This window comes from Protopterus annectens, chromosome 13.part0 (assembly GCF_019279795.1).
Source record: "Protopterus annectens isolate FY-2018-M chromosome 13.part0, PAN1.0, whole genome shotgun sequence".
Taxonomy (NCBI): Eukaryota; Metazoa; Chordata; order Ceratodontiformes; family Protopteridae; genus Protopterus; species Protopterus annectens.
The window spans coordinates 653,735,092-653,754,391 of record NC_056747.1 but is presented as its reverse complement, the minus strand read 5'-3'; the positions used below and the strand labels follow the sequence as shown (position 1 = coordinate 653,754,391).

At 37.0% G+C, this 19,300-nt stretch overlaps 1 protein-coding gene across 3 annotated transcripts in view; it reads right to left on the bottom strand.

Moving 5' to 3' along the window:
• The window catches only part of TENM1 (teneurin transmembrane protein 1), a 3,721,864-nt gene that overhangs the window by 167,165 nt on the left and 3,535,399 nt on the right, over positions 1-19,300 (bottom strand). For all 3 annotated transcript variants that reach the window (XM_044054336.1, XM_044054337.1, XM_044054338.1), the window contains 2 exons: positions 8,964-9,260; positions 3,987-4,374 (listed from right to left, as the gene is read on the bottom strand). In XM_044054336.1, the coding sequence (XP_043910271.1) occupies positions 3,987-4,374; positions 8,964-9,260 (685 nt within the window). The remainder of the gene's footprint in view (positions 1-3,986; positions 4,375-8,963; positions 9,261-19,300) is intronic.

The window sequence follows — 19,300 nt, the reverse complement described above, 5'->3', positions numbered from 1 at the left end:
TATAAAACAGAGTACTGTTCTCTAACGTACAGCTCAGAAACACAACTATGTCAATGTAATTATCTATAAAACAGAGTACTGTTCTCTAACGTACAGCTCACAAACACAACTACGTCAATGTAATCATCTATAAAACAGAGTACTGTTCTCTAACGTACAGCTCAGAAACACAACTACGTCAATGTAATTATCTATAAAACAGAGTACTGTTCTCTAACGTACAGCTAACAAACACAACTACGTCAATGTAATTATCTATAAAACAGAGTACTGTTCTCTAATGTACACCTCACAAACACAACTACGTCAGTGTAATTATCTATAAAACAGAGCACGGTTCTCTAACGTACAGCTCACAAACACAACTACGTCAATGTAATTATCTATAAAACAGAGTACTGCTCTCTAATGTACAGCTCAGAAACACAACTACGTCAATGTAATTATCAATAAAACAGAGTACTGTTCTCTAAATTACAGCTCAGAAACACAACTACATCAATGTAATTATCTATAAAACAGAGTACTGTTCTCTAACGTACAGCTCACAAACACAACTACGTCAATGTAATTATCTATAAAACAGAGTACTGTTCTCTAACGTACAGCTCAGAAACACAACTATGTCAATGTAATTATCTATAAAACAGAGTACTGTTCTCTAACATACAGCTCAGAAACACAACTACGTCAATGTAATTATCTATAAAACAGAGTACTGTTCTCTAAGGTACAGCTCACAAACACAACTACGTCAATGTATTTATCTATAAAACAGAGTACTGTTCTCTAACGTACAGCTCACAAACACAACTACGTCAATGTAATTATCAATAAAACAGAGTACTGTTCTCAGCTCAGAAACACAACTATGTCAATGTAATTATCTATAAAACAGAGTACTGTTCTCTAACGTACAGCTCACAAACACAACTACGTCAATATAATTATCTATAAAACAGAGTACTGTTCTCTAACGTACAGCTCAGAAACACAACTACGTCAATGTAATTATCTATAAAACAGAGTACTGTTCTCTAACGTACAGCTCACAAACACAACTACGTCAATATAATTATCTATAAAACAGAGCACTGTTCTCTAACGTACAGCTCAGAAATACAACTACGTCAATGTAATTATCTATAAAACAGAGTACTGTTCTCTAACGTACAGCTCAGAAACACAACTACGTCAATGTAATTATCTATAAAACAGAGTACTGTTCTCTAACGTACAGCTCACAAACACAACTACGTCAATGTAATTATCTATAAAACAGAGTACTGTTCTCTAACGTACAGCTCAGAAACACAACTACGTCACTGTAATTATCTATAAAACAGAGTACTTTTCTCTAACGTACAGCTCAGAAACACAACTACGTCAATGTAATTATCTATAAAACAGAGTACTGTTCTCTAACGTACAGCTCAGAAACACAACTACGTCAATGTAATTATCTATAAAACAGAGTACTGTTCTCTAACGTACAGCTCATAAACACAACTACGTCACTGTAATTATCTATAAAACAGAGTACTTTTCTCTAACGTACAGCTCAGAAACACAACTACGTCAATGTAATTATCTATAAAACAGAGTACTGTTCTCTAACGTACAGCTCAGAAACACAACTACGTCAATGTAATTATCTATAAAACAGAGTACTGTTTTCTAACGTACAGCTCAGAAACACAACTACGTCAATGTAATTATCTATAAAACAGAGTACTGTTTTCTAACGTACAGCTCAGAAACACAACTACGTCAATGTAATTATCTATAAAACAGAGTACTGTTCTCTAATGTACAGCTCACAAACACAACTACGTTAGTGTAATTATCTATAAAACAGAGTACTGCTCTCTAACGTACAGCTCAGAAACACAACTACATCAATGTAATTATCTATAAAACAGAGTACTGTTCTCTAACATACAGCTCAGAAACACAACTACGTCAATGTAATGATCTATAAAACAGAGTACTGTTCTCTAATGTACAGCTCAGAAACGCAACTACGTCAATGTAATTATCTATAAAACAGAGTACTGTTCTCTAACGTACAGCTCACAAACACAACTACGTCAATGTAATTATCTATAAAACAGAGTACTGTTCTCTAATGTACACCTCACAAACACAACTACGTCAATGCATTTATCTATAAAACAGAGTACTGTTCTCTAACGTACAGCTCAGAAACACAACTACATCAATGTAATTATCTATAAAACAGAGTACTGTTCTCTAACGTACAGCTCAGAAACACAACCACGTCAATGTAATTATCTATAAAACAGAGTACTGCTCTCTAACGTACAGCTCAGAAACACAACTACGTCAATGTAATTATCTATAAAACAGAGTACTGTTCTCTAACGTACAGCTCACAAACACAACTACGTCAATATAATTATCTATAAAACAGAGTACTGTTCTCTAACGTACAGCTCAGAAATACAACTACATCAATGTAATTATCTATAAAACAGAGTACTGTTCTCTAACGTACAGCTCAGAAACACAACTACGTCAATGTAATTATCTATAAAACAGAGTACTGTTCTCTAACGTACAGCTCAAAAATACAACTACGTCAATGTAATTATCTATAAAACAGAGTACTGTTCTCTAACGTACAGCTCACAAACACAACTACGTCAATGTAATTATCTATAAAATGGAGTACTGTTCTCTAACGTACAGCTCAGAAACACAACTACGTCAGTGTAATTAGCTATAAAACAGAGTACTGTTCTCTAACGTACAGCTCAGAAACACAACTACATCAATGTAATTATCTATAAAACAGAGTACTGTTTTCTAACATACAGCTCAGAAACACAACTACGTCAATATAATTATCTATAAAACAGAGTACTGTTCTCTAACGTACAGCTCAGAAACACAACTACGGCAATGTAATTATCTATAAAACAGAGTACTGTTCTCTAACGTACAGCTCACAAACACAACTACGTCAGTGTAATTAGCTATAAAACAGAGTACTGTTCTCTAACGTACAGCTCAGAAACACAACTACATCAATGTAATTATCTATAAAACAGAGTACTGTTCTCTAACGTACAGCTCAGAAACACAACTACGTCAATGTAATTATCTATAAAACAGAGTACTGTTTTCTAACGTACAGCTCAGAAACACAACTATGTCAATGTAATTATCTATAAAACAGAGTACTGTTCTCTAATGTACAGCTCACAAACACAACTACGTCAATGTAATTATCTATAAAACAGAGTACTGCTCTCTAACGTACACCTCACAAACACAACTACGTCAGTGTAATTATCTATATTGTTCTTTTCTAATTTGTTACTTTCTTGGCTTGTGGCCCATAAGATTAGCCCATTTATTCACATACCAGAAGATAACTAAAATCTGAAAATAGGGAGTTAGTTGGAGCGAAGCTGGTGACAACCGAAAATTTTCAACCGTCAGCAGCTTGGTTCCAACTAACTCCCTCTTTTCAGATTTTAGTTTTTGGGGAGCTGCAGGGAGCCCAGACCAAAGCCATGAGCTGCTGAGATTAGTTGGTCTAATGTAGTGCTAAAAAGTATTCATTCATTTTTCTGTTTTTACATACCAGAAGATAAGGTAAATTAAATGCATAGAGTTAGATCCAGCCTAGTGCAAGCAACTTCATACTTGCCATCACTGGCTGTGCTTCTGTGTTGGGATACCATTTTTTATTTCAACTAATGAGAAAGTTCTAAAAAATTAAATTTGAAAATGAAACTTAGTTCAATACAGTGAAACTAATATTGATGTTAACAGTGAAAGCAAGACAAAATTTTGACATACAAAAATACCATTTCCATAGTCTGATGCATTGGCTGTCTCTGCTGTTATCTGTATCTGTCAGCAAATTACAGCTCCATCATGATGCAGGTGTGAACACACTGATTCATACAGATGAGCATGTTTTTAAATATTTCAGCATATGTTTTAACACCTACCTGTCTGCCTGTACCTCAGCGTACAGATAAATCCTTCATGCATCAGATGGATAGTTTTAACCACTCCAGAAGAGTCTTCATATGTAAACGTAACTTGACTAGTGTCATATAGAATTTCTGATAATCGGGACTGTTTGGTATACTTGTATTGAACTTTTCTCTTAGTACCAAGATACAGCGTTTGCAGAAGTCGGCCATCCTTAGTGTAGTCTTGAATAACAGAGGCACTACTATCTGGCGGTGTGTAGATGTTCCTGTAATATCCCACAGAAAGCATAGTTTGTAAGGTATGACGAACCATACTGGGCATGGTGACTGATGCAAGATATCCAGAATGGTCATATTCAAAGATGTAACGTCTCTGGCTGTGAAGGAGAAGCATGACCGACTGGGGGGAAAAAGGAAATATTGTCACATTAATAACCTGCTATAGTCAGTCTCATAACACTTATAACATTTAAAAAGTCTAATCTAACTCACATGTTAAAACTGAACCTGATTCACAGACTTTAGTTTCAAACAAAAAAAACGTATTAGTAAATTTTGCATGAAACTGTAACCTCTCAAATACCCATTAAGGTTATTGGCACCATACTGCATGAAACTAAGTTTACCACTGCATACAAATGTTCTGTATTTGTCAAAATAGGAATGTTCTCAGCAAGGAAAGCCCATTTATGTTAAACTGAATATAGACAAAGTCACATTGCACTTTGACAACAGCACAAAAACCCCAAAGAGATAGAATGGGGCCTTTACAGAGCAATACCCAACCCTCTGTAATGGGACCTTTACAGAGCAATACCCAACCCTCTGTAATGGGACCTTTACAAAACAATACTCAACCCTCTGTAATGGGACCTTTACAGAGCAATACCCAACACTCTGTAATGGGACCTTTACAAAACAATACCCAACCCTCTGTAATTGGACCTTTACAGAACAATACCCGACCCTCTGTAATGGGACCTTTGCAGAGCAATACCTGACCCTCTGTAATGGGACCTTTACAAAACAATAACCAACCCTCTGTAATGGGACCTTTACAGAGTAATACCCGACCCTTTGTAATGGGACCTTTACAAAACAATACCCAACCCACTGTAATTGGACCTTTACAAAACAATACCCAACCCTCTGTAATGGGACCTTTACAAAACAATACCCAACCCTCTGTAATTGGACCTTTACAGAACAATACCCAACCCTCTGTAATAGGACCTTTACAAAACAATACCCAACCCTCTGTAATGGGGCCTTTACAGAGCAATACTCAACCCTCTGTAATGGGGCCTCTACAGAACAAAACCCAACCCTCTGTTATTGCTTATGGTTCACACACAGCTCTTAATCACTAAAATGTCTCCAAAGTCTTCAACAATACATGCTTATTATTTTTTCCCTTTGGAGCTATACTCAACTCAATTGACCATCAGCTGTGCCTGGTCCCTGTCCTGAAATGCCAGGTCCACCAAAACCCCACCCTTCACAAAACTTTCTGCTCCCAAAAATCAAAACTGACAAGGAGTTTAAGGCCTTCCAGGGTAAAGCCATACTGCTGCTATTGCTGGGTGAGTGCTTTACCACCTTACTCTCCACCTTTTGTCCATGCACATTAACACTCCAAAGGCATGACATTTAAAGGGGGTCAGGGCTGACTGCTCCTCACTTCTGCAAGGGGCTGACTTCAGCAAGATACCTCATCCCTCAGGAAACATTGCGCGTTTGTCTCTTTGGCCTCTACCACAAATTGAAAGTGTGTGAAAATGGCCTGAGTATGCATGTTTCCCTCCATCTCTAGAATGGACATGACCATCCTTTGTGCAAGTGCCATCAAGTGCCCTAACCACTATTCAGATTTGATGCACCTGGGTCATAGTCAGGGCTTTATCCCTCTATGCCATCAGTACAGGTTACCTTCTACAATACATTCACTATACTGTCTTAAAATAGCTGGCAAAGTACTCTGACATCACCCACGTAATTATCTGCACCTTCCTTTTCTTTTTGTCATTGCCTGTAAATAGCACATCTGCTTTCTGCATCTGTACCTTACTCCTTGTTGATAGAGCCATCATCTTTGTCTTCATTCTGACAGACAGATCATTAACTGTCCTTTATTGCCTTCAGAATGGGTCTGCAACATATCAGCTGATCATAAATCAGTAAAAACAAGGGTTTCTCCAAAGATAAGAGCATATATGAATAATTAATTGGTAAAATGCTTACAACGGACCATCTGTAGCAGGCACAGTCTTACTGTTATGAGTTAGGCTAGACCCCCTAAAGTATAAGCTCTGCATGTATCAACTTGTAAGCAGTGGGTACAGAAGGCTTGGTGGATTACTTGCAAGTCACTCATACGTTCATAAGTGATTGCTAGGCTAATGGCCCTAAAGGGCCATTTTGGGCATTGCCATGCTTTCCAAATGTATTTGACAGATGTTGATGCCTCTTATGTTTTAGAGGGTACAGTCTGGGAATGGGTATGCAAGCATTTACAAGTCTCTTCTTTCTAACAGTGACAGAGGTAAATGGCCACAAGTATATTTATGAGCCCCCATCAACTAATCCAAGTTGTGCTTGAGCAGATGCAGGGAGGAACTCTGCTTCACATGGATGGGAAGCTTGCTCCAGAGAAGGGGTAGTGTCTCCGAGACACATGCCTGTCCCTCCAAGATGCCCCATTTATGCTGCAGATGAGGTGTAAGCTCATAGATTGTGTGTTTCTGATGCTACTTGTTTTGTAGATATGCAACAAGTCCATAAGGGTTGGATCAGAGGATGCTTTGAAAGCCAGGTATGGATCGCATCTCAGCGGTCTGTAGGATACCAAGTACATGCTGTCTATACCATGCATTTCTTTTGTGAGGAACCTCTGTGGATGCTTCAGTTGTTGCATATGTCATTCAGGTACATACTGTAGAGGGCATCATACTCACTTATTGTTATAATGACCTAGATAGGTTCATTTGCCCTCACTTAGCATCTGAGCCCAGGTCACAGGTGAAAAGGATCTCTTGACCAGTCCATCTACCCAGTTACCAAATAGTAAATAAATAAATTACCCATGGTTAGCTGCCTTTTCCTGCCAGACTTCACATACACTCTATCAGATATAACTTGCAACCTCCTTTGTATGGCCTTCAGCAAGTTTTAAATTTGAGGTAATCACATGAGGTTGCAGTATCTCAATTACTGAAAGCTGCTTGTATGACTTTTGCTTTTTGGCCAAGTGAGGATGATTTGCTCTATTCTACAAACAACTGCTGCAAAACGTAATCAAAGGTGTAGTGATTCTAGAGTTGGTTATATTAAGAAAACTAGTGCCGGGATTTGGACTCATGAAAGAATGCGTATTTTCCTAAGAGCTGTACTTTCTTGACTAGCCTAAATTCCTCACCAACTCACTAGTCTTCAGACCTTCCAAATGTCCTTATTTTGGAGGTATGTCCCTATTTTCATGCTTGATTTATCCTTTCACACAATATTCTAAAGCTTTCTTTATCACACGGTTTTTAAACTATCTAGTACACAGAAAACCACACTACATGACCAACATAGTAGTGACAACATTAATATAAAGAATGATGACAGACATCTTTTATAGTGACAACACTAATTAAAAGAAAGATGACACAGACACACACACACACACATATCTTTTATCTCCCCTTTTAAGAAAAAAAACCAAAAACAAATGACTTTGTGTGGTAGAATTTTGCAGTACAGTTCATTAATGTGTACAGATTGTCTCTTTTTGATATTATGACTATATTCTTCCATAATTTTTGTTCCTCTGTTTGTTTGTTTCCTCCAAACATGCATTCCAGAGTAGTATCCCACATTCCAATTGGACATGGTAAGACTTATATGCTATGTGGGATTAAATTTTTTATGCTTATAGATGTCCAGATTTTTAGTAGGATGCAGCTACTTTCCAAGAGCCAAAGTCTGCAGGTTGACAGGTACGCTTGCCATCCTATTGCTCTGATCACCAAAGTTAATATCTTAAAACTCAAGAGGCAGAGTATTCCTTCATTCTGGTCTAAATACAAAAAAAAGTCTTAGTGGGCCTTATCCCTACACCCTTAGAACTGATAACCACATACTCTTTTTATGAAAATCAGCCTGAAGGTCAATCTCTGATTTCTTCCAGTGGGCTCTAGCTACTACTGCCCTTCATTTCTCAATATGTTTTCAGGTTTCACCAAACACCAATGGATAATCAAACACCAATGCCTGACACAATCAGTTTAAGTCCTTTCCATTCACTCTGTGTACAAATTGTTAACAAAGTCATGCTTCTGTGCACTCTGCAAGTAACATCATAACAAGCGTTTTTGTATTTCAGTATGTCATTTTCAACATGCTTGCACCTTATGTGATAAAGAGATTTTGTGGATGATTCCCTACAGTGCTGAAAGTTATATCTGCAAAAATATAACATTTAAATAAAACACAGTTCTTGTTTACACAGCAAGTCATATAATAATCTCACCAAAAAGCTTTGGTTAAGCCATGTTAATACTTTTCCTTCCAACCATCTTTGTGTGTGTGTGTGTGTGTGTGTGTGTGTGTGTGTGTGTGTGTGTGTGTGTGTGTGTGTGTGTGGACACAGTAGGCTGAAAGAAAAATGAGCTTTTATGCAAAATGAGAAGCTGATCTGTTTTTAGTTTACCTCCTGCTCATTTCCTTACTCAGGCTTACTGCCTAAGGATTAGAACTATGATTTTCACATTGCAGTACACACACTCCTAAAAATGTTTACCTACTCTGGGGTCTATACATACACAGAAGTTTAAATCATTTTATTGCAGCATTTAAAATGCTACTGTTTTGGGAAACTACGATCTATTCAACATTTGTCATTATGTATGCAGCTCTATCTAAATTGCCTAATTCAGATTACTTTGTACTTTGGAAAACTTCTAAAGTACAAATCATGTAATAGTAAAAAAATAATCATATATTTACCTTGTCAAGGTATGTATAGCTCCATATTTTGCCATCTGTCCACGTTCTGGAAAGCAGTCGTCCACTTTGGTCATATTCTAGCTTTTCAGACCAGGAGCCGCGCTGAATACTGGTCACCTGTCCCGAAGGTGAGTAGGTGACATTAACCTTGTTATACTTACTGTTGGGAGACCAAAGAATAGGCCTGCCTGTCTGGTCATAAAGTATCTGAAGGGTGAATTTTCGATGATCATCATATATCTTTCCCACTCTGGTCACACGATCAAAGTCCACAGATAAGAGGTTCCTGTTGTGAGCCTGAGGAGAATTACATCAGATAATGAGAAGTCATCCATCATTAATTACAGGAACAATTATTTTATTATGCTACACTTGCACGGTTGGCATGCTACTAATTCATTATTCTGCTATGGATAGTCTCATTTTACTGACCTGATTCTGTCATTCATTCTCACAAAACATCATTTATGTAGCTAGCTTGCTTCCTGCAGATGCAAAATCTTTGACAGAAGCACAGAGCTGTTAGTTTTGTTGAGCCTTCTGCCCTGACATGTACAAAATATATTATCCTTGTAAGTCCTTCCCTATAAACTCAGTGTATAAAGCTAAACAAATTAATTCTAAATGTGTGTTGGACTTCTTCAGTCAGCTGGTAAAGTTTTGTGTCCAGTGTGCTTCTTTGTACTACTCTTCAATCAAAGTCGTGCTGAAGCAAGGTAAATAAAGGCCCTGGGATGTCTAATCATTCTTATGTAATGTTATATGTATAGCTAGTAATCTGAATTGTATCACTTTTACTGGACTTCAGACCTTAATGTTAACATATGGGCAAAGATACTGATTTACCATTTTTCCAGAAAGAAAAGAGCATAGATTATTAAAAAAATAATCTCCAGACTACTGAAAAAAAAAACTCAGAGATTTTATTGAAATTGGCATTTTCAACCAGAATATTAATGCACTATAATTTTATATTTTTCTTACATTTATTACTTTTAAAGCTACCAGTTTTTTATTCACTACTCTCCAATCACAATCTGCTTTAAAACTGCTTATACAAATAAGCACTAAAAAGTTAGAATCATGGCAATGATCAGAAATTATTCTTAGCAATTCTGTATATACTTCATGTAAATTTGTCACATACAAATGGAATTTTATTTTTTTAAAACATAAATATGATCATTATAGATGGCTAAATTCACACTGGGCTTAACTTACAGCGTCCCTGCATATAACTTGAACTTAAGAATTTATTTCTTCTATCCCACAAAAGGACACCTGCATATTTCTGGGCACAGTACAGGTATATACAGTATAGCTGTCTATAATGATAAAATGTTTTGCTTGGAAGAATCAAAAGTCAGACATGCGTTTGCTAGAAATATTATAAGCAGGAGTAGTTTACTTACCTAAATAAACAATGGCTTCTACAGAATAAGGTGGATAGAAGTGACACTTCACAGAAGCACCATCAAAGAAGAAACATGCAAAATGCAGATAGCATTAAATTGTGTAAGTTACAAGGCCAAAACTGGATGGAACTTTTTGTGTGTGTAAGGGGCAGGATTAACAAACATTCAATGGATGGGAAATGGGTGCTTAATTTGACTGAGCAGCGAAATTCTTTAGCTACTGTCAGAAGATACCATCTGTTTAGTTTTGGTCCTGATTTGCTAACTTATGTACAGGAAGGGTAACAGAAATGATAAAAAAACAAACTCTGTCAAAGTAAGGTAAATGAGCAGACATGACATTTTAAATCATAACATCTATTATATTTGTGGTAATGCACAAGTGTTAGAATACAAAATAATCTTGTTCATACCTATTTACTAATCATAACAAAATTTGCAGAACGTTGAACATTACATGATATTAGAAAAAATCCTACATAAAAGGAAACATTTATGAAATCGTTCATCTGTATAGTGGCTACACAACTATTTCAAGTGTGCTAGAACAAAACACAAGATCACGCTATAGAACTGGTAAGATTATTTTCAAAAGAAAGGGAATATGCAGCTATCCTGCGTAACGGCCTTAAGGAAGGAATAAAACATAAAAGCAGCATCATAACTGAAATGCAATGGGGTATAAGGAAAAGGTATCAGTGTCCGACAAAACAAAGTTAGTACCAATGTGGTAGAAATGGTTGTACACTTACAGGAGTGCAGTTCTGGAGGCCCGATTTTAGAAAACAAATCAAACAGTTAGAAACTTTCAAAAGTTGAAGAGATAAATGATTTAGGAGCTGAATTAGGCACTCCATGCTTGATGAACTGCTAAACAGTGATGCACATACTCTAGAAAGCAGATGGGAACATGGATAAAACAGAGGCTTAAAACTTCCTTATGCAGTCATCAAAGGATGTAAGATTGTCATCATGTTTCTCAGTGAAGAAGGCACACAATAAGCATGGGACATGAAGTAATACTGTGACTATAATGTTTAGGGTGGAGGTAAGGCAATTATCTGGGATCAGGCTACTAGGCAGCAACACATTTCCCTGGGGTACATTTGGTCGGGGACTCATAGCTGAAGTGAAATTCAGCTTGAGAGACAGCTGATTGTTACACAATCACTGCAGGCACAGAGAATTATGCAGTGTCAAGCCCATATATTCAGTAACCAAGTACACAATGGAGAAATGATGTCCATGACCTCCATGGTACCCAGAAACAGCCAGCAGTATTGCAGGCATTAGCAGCAGGATGCTCAGTGGGTATGTCAGTGGCAGGGAAAATTCAGTGTACAATGGGAAATACCTTTATTAATGGTGTGTATGTGTGTAGACTGTTACCCCCTTTGCAATGTCAAGGGAACATTGTTAAAACATGTATTGGAGCATAAGTGTGACTACAGCAGCATGCAGGATTTTCTCCATGCTGTTTCACACTAATACATTCTGTCGTTATGTAATCACATAACAAACACATCAGATATTACATGCCCCACCCCATGCACTTAGATATTGAAGCAACTGCGTGATTCACTATGCCCACAGTGAACTTTTGTTTGCTATATGTCTTTGTCTCTGAATTTTACTTCAGCTATGTACCTCCAAACAAATGTCTCACCATCTAGCACTCTAAATCCAAATGATCTTAAATAAAGGCATGATGGATAAGAAAATCAGTCTTCTAGTAAAAGATAGTGATCTTCAAGCATTCTCCAAATTTTGTAGGGTTTGCATAGATTAAAGTCATATGCCTGCTGGACTATGCTTTCCTTATCCATGGACTGATTGCATATTTTCATGATTTACATAAGACTGCAGAGAAAAGGATGCCAATCTAGTGGCATGCAGAGTCAGTTCTGTGATCCTGTGTCATGCAGGCTCAGTCCAGCAATACTGTGGCATGCAGAGTTAGTCATGTGATCCTGTGGCATGGAGGGTCAATCCTGTGATCCAGTGGCATGCCAGGTCAGTCCTGTGATCTTGTGGCATGCAGGTTCAGTCCTATGATCCTGTGGCATTGCAGGGTCAATCCTGAGGTGTAAAATGGTGGACAGCACAGTGGTGCAGCAGTTAACATTGTCACCTCACAGCAAGAGGTTCTCTGGTTCGATTCCCGGCTGGGGTGCCTTCTGTGCAGAGTTTGCATGTCCTCCCTGCATTCATGTGGGTTTCCTCTGGGTGCTCGGATTTCCTCCCACGTTACAAAGTTATGTGTCTGGAGCATTTCTCCATGGGCCTCTACTGAAAGTTGGCTTGTTCCAAGTCTGACTTTCCTGGTAAACAAATAATAAATAAAAAAATAATAAATAAAACTTGTGTTCTCAGAGAATATCTATACATAGACAGCAGAACTGCACAAGAAGTGAACAGAACAGGTGGAGATAAAGGACACAAAGCAAATGTACTAGCTGAATCCATGCATATGAGAAGGCAGGGAACACAAGAAGAGAACATGAAACCAAGCCACCAGGGACTATGCCTTCTGATATAAATACTGCAAATGTCTATACCAGGAGCTCACTATCAAACCTGCAGTTACAGCATATTTCAAGATAAAGCTTTCACTTGTTGAATTTGTAGCACTTTCAAAATGGAACAGTAACATGCCAAGTGCATTAGTATTTTCTGCTGATCAATCATTGTGACGTGACTGTGTTAGCATTTTTTGCTGGTTGATCACTGGAGGTCACAGATGACAGGACGTTTTCAGATGGAGACAAAAATTCACTCCAGTATCTTGAGCTTGGTCTTAGTAGTGAGGGCTTCTGTGCTCTAATATGCAGATCACAAGATACTGTTGAGTACATTGTGGTTTAAACATTTCCCTTAATATAATAGATCCCAGCATTACTCCAGTATTTTGATTTTGTTCTTACTACTCAAGGCTGCATAATCATGGTCCAACAGTCACAGGATACTATTATCTGTAGTACAGCACAAACATTCCTCTGAATGTAATACATCCAAAAGTCACTGCAGTTCTGATTCAACGTAGGTGTTACTAAAAGTTCAAGGATTCAAACTACACTCAGTACAATGAAAAATAAATATAGATAAGGGAATATATACAAATGTTGAGAGTGCAATGTTTTGGATTATTGCTCCTAATCTGAGGTATACATATGTTTATAAACATCAAGTCATCGAACACAACTGGTCAATCACCAGCTGATTAAAAAATAAAAGTATGATTTTTTTTTTGCAGGAGGTTAAGCCCATACCGGTCCCCTCAACACTCCCTGTTAATTATGTATACCAACTTGGAGATTGCACTACCATGGGGAAAGGGCAAATTCCCAATCGTCTGTGTACCGTTATCAGGCAGAGAAAAAGTGTACACGTATGATAAACTGATTTTTGATTAGCATTACTGGCTTTTTTTCCATTTGACATGTTGATGAATGGTATGTTCTACGCACGCACGCACGCATGCATGCACGCACACACACACGCATTTATATTTGCAGATATAAAACAGTAGAAGGCTGGTAGTGAGGTGCAGACCTCTGAAATAGACTTTAATTTTGAAAGTGTTAGAACATACACAGTATGGGGTCTAGCACTTTCAACAGGAAGCCAATCAACAGACCACAAAACGCTATTACATAACGTACAGTTTGAAATTCCCTGTATATAAATGCTAAGCCTTTTCAATGTTTTTTTATGTAATGCAGAGTTCTGCACAAGGATGCACTACATAGTATGCTAGGCTTAGTGATGTATATCAACAATTCATCAATGTTATGACTGGAAACATATTAATGAGTGTATACCCTTGCAATGTAGGATTTGAAGGTAGTCACTCTGGTTTAAATGCATGCTGCTTAACAGCTACCATAAAGAATGCTTCAGTCTAGATTGCCAAATAGGAAATTATTTCAGGCCTGTGCACATTCTATTTCTTTTCAACTGATGAGAGCTCATAGTAAGCCTAGTCCTCTATTACATGGCTGCACACACAAGTAATCTACAGATAAGGCACAGGATTTAGCAAAATGCTTTGGCTCCATCATAAACTGACATATATAAGGATTCTATGTTATGTACTGCATCCTAATCACCAGGGACCCAATACAGAGGCAAACTGCTGTAAGGATTCTGGTCTTCCTATCAGTAAGTGATACTTGAATATCAGCTTTTCTTTATAAACTTTATTTATTTTTACAAAAATGGCCCAAGACAATCAGATATTTTCATTGACGGTTTTTACCTGTGCATTAGCTCTGTTATGTATAGGCAAAAAAAAAAAAAAAACGTACAAAGCCAAGAATGCCTTTTATTAACATAGTTCTTGTGGCAAGAGAAAATGTAGATTAAAAATGCTAGCAATTTTACTCCATAATTTTTTTAACAATGCTGTCACTAACTAGACATCACACATACAATAAAGCACATTTTATTTCCTTTGATAATCTAGCTGCACCTCAGCAGTTAAGATTAGTGCAACTCACATTTATTTTCTTTTACTTAAGAATAATAAATAAATACATGCATGCACGCAGGTATACATACATACATACTGGTGATAGTGCTTCCTCTCTTAGTCACTGCATGTTCTGTAACCTTCTCTACATCAAAAAGCTACCTAGTAACCTGTCCATTCCAAGAAATGATATTAAAGGCAACAATGTTCCCAGTGTTGTTGAACAGACACCTGGGTCTAATTCTTGACAAAGTTCTTTCATTCACTTGACGCACTGACTCTGTGACTAATAAAGCATTTGCTCAATTGAAAATGTGCTATAAAATTAGTCACCTGCTCTCCCCTAAGGCTTGATCAGCAATTGTGAAAACCAAATTAGAATACAGTCTTCCTATAACACCCACAGGTTACAAGCAGATGAAAATAAAATCTGTAGATTTATGCTTCTTGCTGACCCTTTTCTCCATCACAGTAGAGTGCTAGAAAAAACTAAATGTCATTCTGTTTCCAACAGGTGTTCACTTCTAGTTAATGTTCTTGTTTTCAGTCTCTGTTAAACAAGGGTACTGTCCACATTAAAAATAAAACTGCCCATGCAACACCTATGACCTCATAAGTTCACAAGACAGCTACTTTTTCCTTGTTCTCCCACATTTCAAAACATGGACGTGCTACATGGAACCACTGGCCTGCTGAAATCAAAAACCAGGAAACCTTCAAAGGCTTTAAGAATGCTCTTACAGAACTATGCCTTGCTAAATCCATCTGCAACTGCTATCATGGTAATGGATAATTTATCATGTTCCACCTGTATTTCAGTCTGTCTAAACACGTGCATGCAAATGATTGTACCTTGTGTCTGCCTTTTAATTCCCACTCTCTTGTGCAGACTGCATGAACACAAAATAGACAGGGAGAAGAACTGAGTTCGTACTAAATGGAAACCAATTTCTCTTTTTTGTAATTAATTATTATATCTCTATATGTGAACTTTTTTTAATAAGCCCACTTTCTTGATATATATATATATATATATATATATATATATATATATATATATATATATATATATATATATATATATACATACACACACTGATCCTTGAGTCCCTGTCATGGCTGAAAAGGGTCAGCAGACCAGCTCACTCACCGAGATATAAAACAGCAGTCAATCAATAATTAAATAAATATAAATGCTGATGGATGAATATGTTGAAAACATTCTATAGGTACCACCTGTCCTGAGCAATTATTAGTATCACTGATTTTGACATAAATATTTTATTTGTACCACTGCCTCATTATTTAAAATAACAATGATGGTACTGGACCTCATAACCTCCACCAATGGCACAGTCTATACAACCACCTCCAAGGCAGGAAAGGAATATTTGTGCCACTTTAGACTGCGTAGTTGTGTCATAATAAGTGTCATTAATGTGATGGAAACAAAAGCAACACAGTTATAACCTACATTTAGCTTGGAGAAGTCAGCCTTTCAACTTTAGCAATTTTCAGTTTTCTGATCTGAAACTCATAGTAAAGTATATGGTTGTACTTGTTCATTAGTTTAACATTTGTACTTCATCAGATGTAAACAGATTTTTCACACTAAAAGTAAATATTATATGTGTTGTACACATCTCTCTTCCATACAAGAGGTAGGACATGTCATTAATTTTGCTTATGAGGCAAACATAAAATCACCACTCTGTGGCAAAGCAAGGTTGCAAGTACTGCGGCAGAGTGTCTGCCTGTGCTACGTGTTGTGTTTGACTGGTGGTTCCAGGGAAGAAGGACTAAATAACCACAGGATTACTCAGCTCTCATTTGTGGACAGACAAGGATTACATTTGCAAACCATTATTTACTCATTTGGAAGCTGGAAAGTCATCTCCAAGCAGGTCTTATTATGCACAGAAAGACATTATAGTATGTCCAGGAGAGAACAGGCAGAAATGAATTACACTTCTGTTTGGTGTGCATGCAGTCCTTCCAAGAGTAGGAATTAAAAGGCAGGGTAGAATACCAAAATACTCTATCCTGCAGTACAGTAAGACCTCATTGTCCAGCTCATTGCTATGAGTAAGCAAACTGGTCTGTAAATAGTTGATTTGAATGCAGGCAGCTTGAAGTCAACAAGCCGGGTGTTAAAAAAAAACAGAAATCAATAATATGAAAAGCAAACAAATCAGAGATAGAGTGATTATTGTAACTCACATCCTAGAAAAGAGACAGCTGTCTTTAAATGTCTTAAAACTATTCTAAAACAATAAAAATATATATGGCTACGACAATTATGGTGCAGAAGTGAAGTTCTACTCTGGTCACCAGGAACTGCCCCGCTAACTTAGAGAGACACCTCAAGCTCAAAGACTGTACAGCAAAATTGCACTGTAATGTTGATATCCTTGTAAAACTATACAATTTACCCAAAGCCATATATATCCTGAAAGTCTTAAATTAATTCAAAACCAAATTAAAAGTGCATCTTTTTCAAGAAAACTTGCAAATGTTTTAGAGACAAAGGTTACAAGAATAATTATACTGGTCAGGTAATAAAGTAAACCATAAAAGCCATTTATATGCAGATGTATCATATGTAGAAGAGTCATATGTAGATTTCTGTTTAAATTCAGTCTTAGTGGTGATCAGGTTCCATAGCCTGTTCAGATCACCCTGAAAAATAGGCTTTCTGACTGTGCGTGGATATATAATGCTAATAGCTAACAGATTTTTATACTGTCATATATCACATCTTTTTGTGAAGGTGAACGCCTATTGTTCTGTTTTTGCAGCTTATACAGTATTGCCCTATTCTACAGTGTTTTCATTCAGTGTTATACTCATATGACATTCATTTTTTGCACTGTCTTATACCTCATTTATTTTGCTGAAATGGGCTTGGGTTATTGCTGAAAAGGATCAATTTTAAGAGACCACCTAGTGGGTCAGCAAATAGTACATACATACATACATACATACATAATTTAAGTTCAAATAATATTTGCTAACCAGGGGAGGTATACTGAATTACTACTCTGTACTAAAACCATTCATGCTTAAGAATGAGTAAAAGTAATAGGTGCAACCAAAACTCCAAGAAAAATAATAAAGTAAACAGTTATTGTGAGTAAATTAATGTGACTAATGAAAGCTACGCCAGTAATGGAAGAACAATGATCACAATGCATATGATAAACATGAGAATCTACTTGATGAAGGACATCTCTCTAGTCTAGCTGTTAGTGTGTTAGTGTAGTTCCATGAAGCAAGCACCCCGTCTATCCCTCCTTCTCTTTTCAAAGTTTTGGAGGATAATGCTCTCTACAAACTTTTCATCCCATTTTATGAAATGAAACTTTCAGATCTCATGCATAGCCTCTTGCTTCTCCCCTTCTGCTTTCCCATACATCCTTTTCTTCTGTATTATACCATCCAGGCTTATCTTCACTTTACTATTTGTCTGTGTATGCTTCACCCTTTCCTTTTTTTAGATAGCCAATCGTCTTGCATAATGTATTTCTTATCTATACGTTACATATCAAAGCATTTGTTTGCCCTAGTTACAAAGTTTGTACCTTAAGATAAGTGTTTAAATTTTTGCTAAATGTCACTATTGTTTTTTTTAATTGTACTTTTCAATACTACTACTGAAACATGTAAGACCTGACAGATATTTTTTCCTGATGAATTATATCCTTTTACACTTTGCTGAACAGAGCCAGTTGTCGTCAATCAATTTTAGACAACAGCTGATCAAAACCTGGAGCCTCCTTGCCATTATGCACTATTTCAGAATTTGCGTAGAGCAGATTGCACCTCTAATTAGGCAAGTGAGTGCAATGAGAAATTAAGACAGCTAATAAATATGGCTGAGGGCAAAGGTCAGAATCACTTCACTCATTGAATACTTTTGTTTGTGACACATGCCATCTCAATACTACAGACACCATCTTCCCATCCTATCACTTCTGCCCCACTGAATTATACCCTCTATCTCCCCGTACTGTAAGTGTTTCTAGTTTTTTTACCTTTCTGAATTTGAATAGAAAGGAGGCAAGGTATAATAGCTCCACTGAGAATCCTCTGGTCTTACATATATTTGTATAATCTCACCTTACTGCATTCAGTTTGAGTGGCTTGATTTTCCTTAATCTATAATGATGTATGCTGATTCACCTTCAGAGAGATGGTGGCCTATAACTTCAGCAGTTTTTCAGTAAACATGCACAATTTCAGGGAACCTGCAGAACAGATCCCCACAAAGCTCAAGCAGCACAACGTACCTATTGCACAGTACTCCAGGCAGCAGCTAAAGTCCCCTCTGAGTTTAATCACAACTCCTTCAGTTATAACCCCTCAAACTCACGTTTTATAGTAAAAGCTCACCATTACTGCCTGCTAAACCATAACGCAGGATAACCACTCCCCTTTACATCACGCAAGTA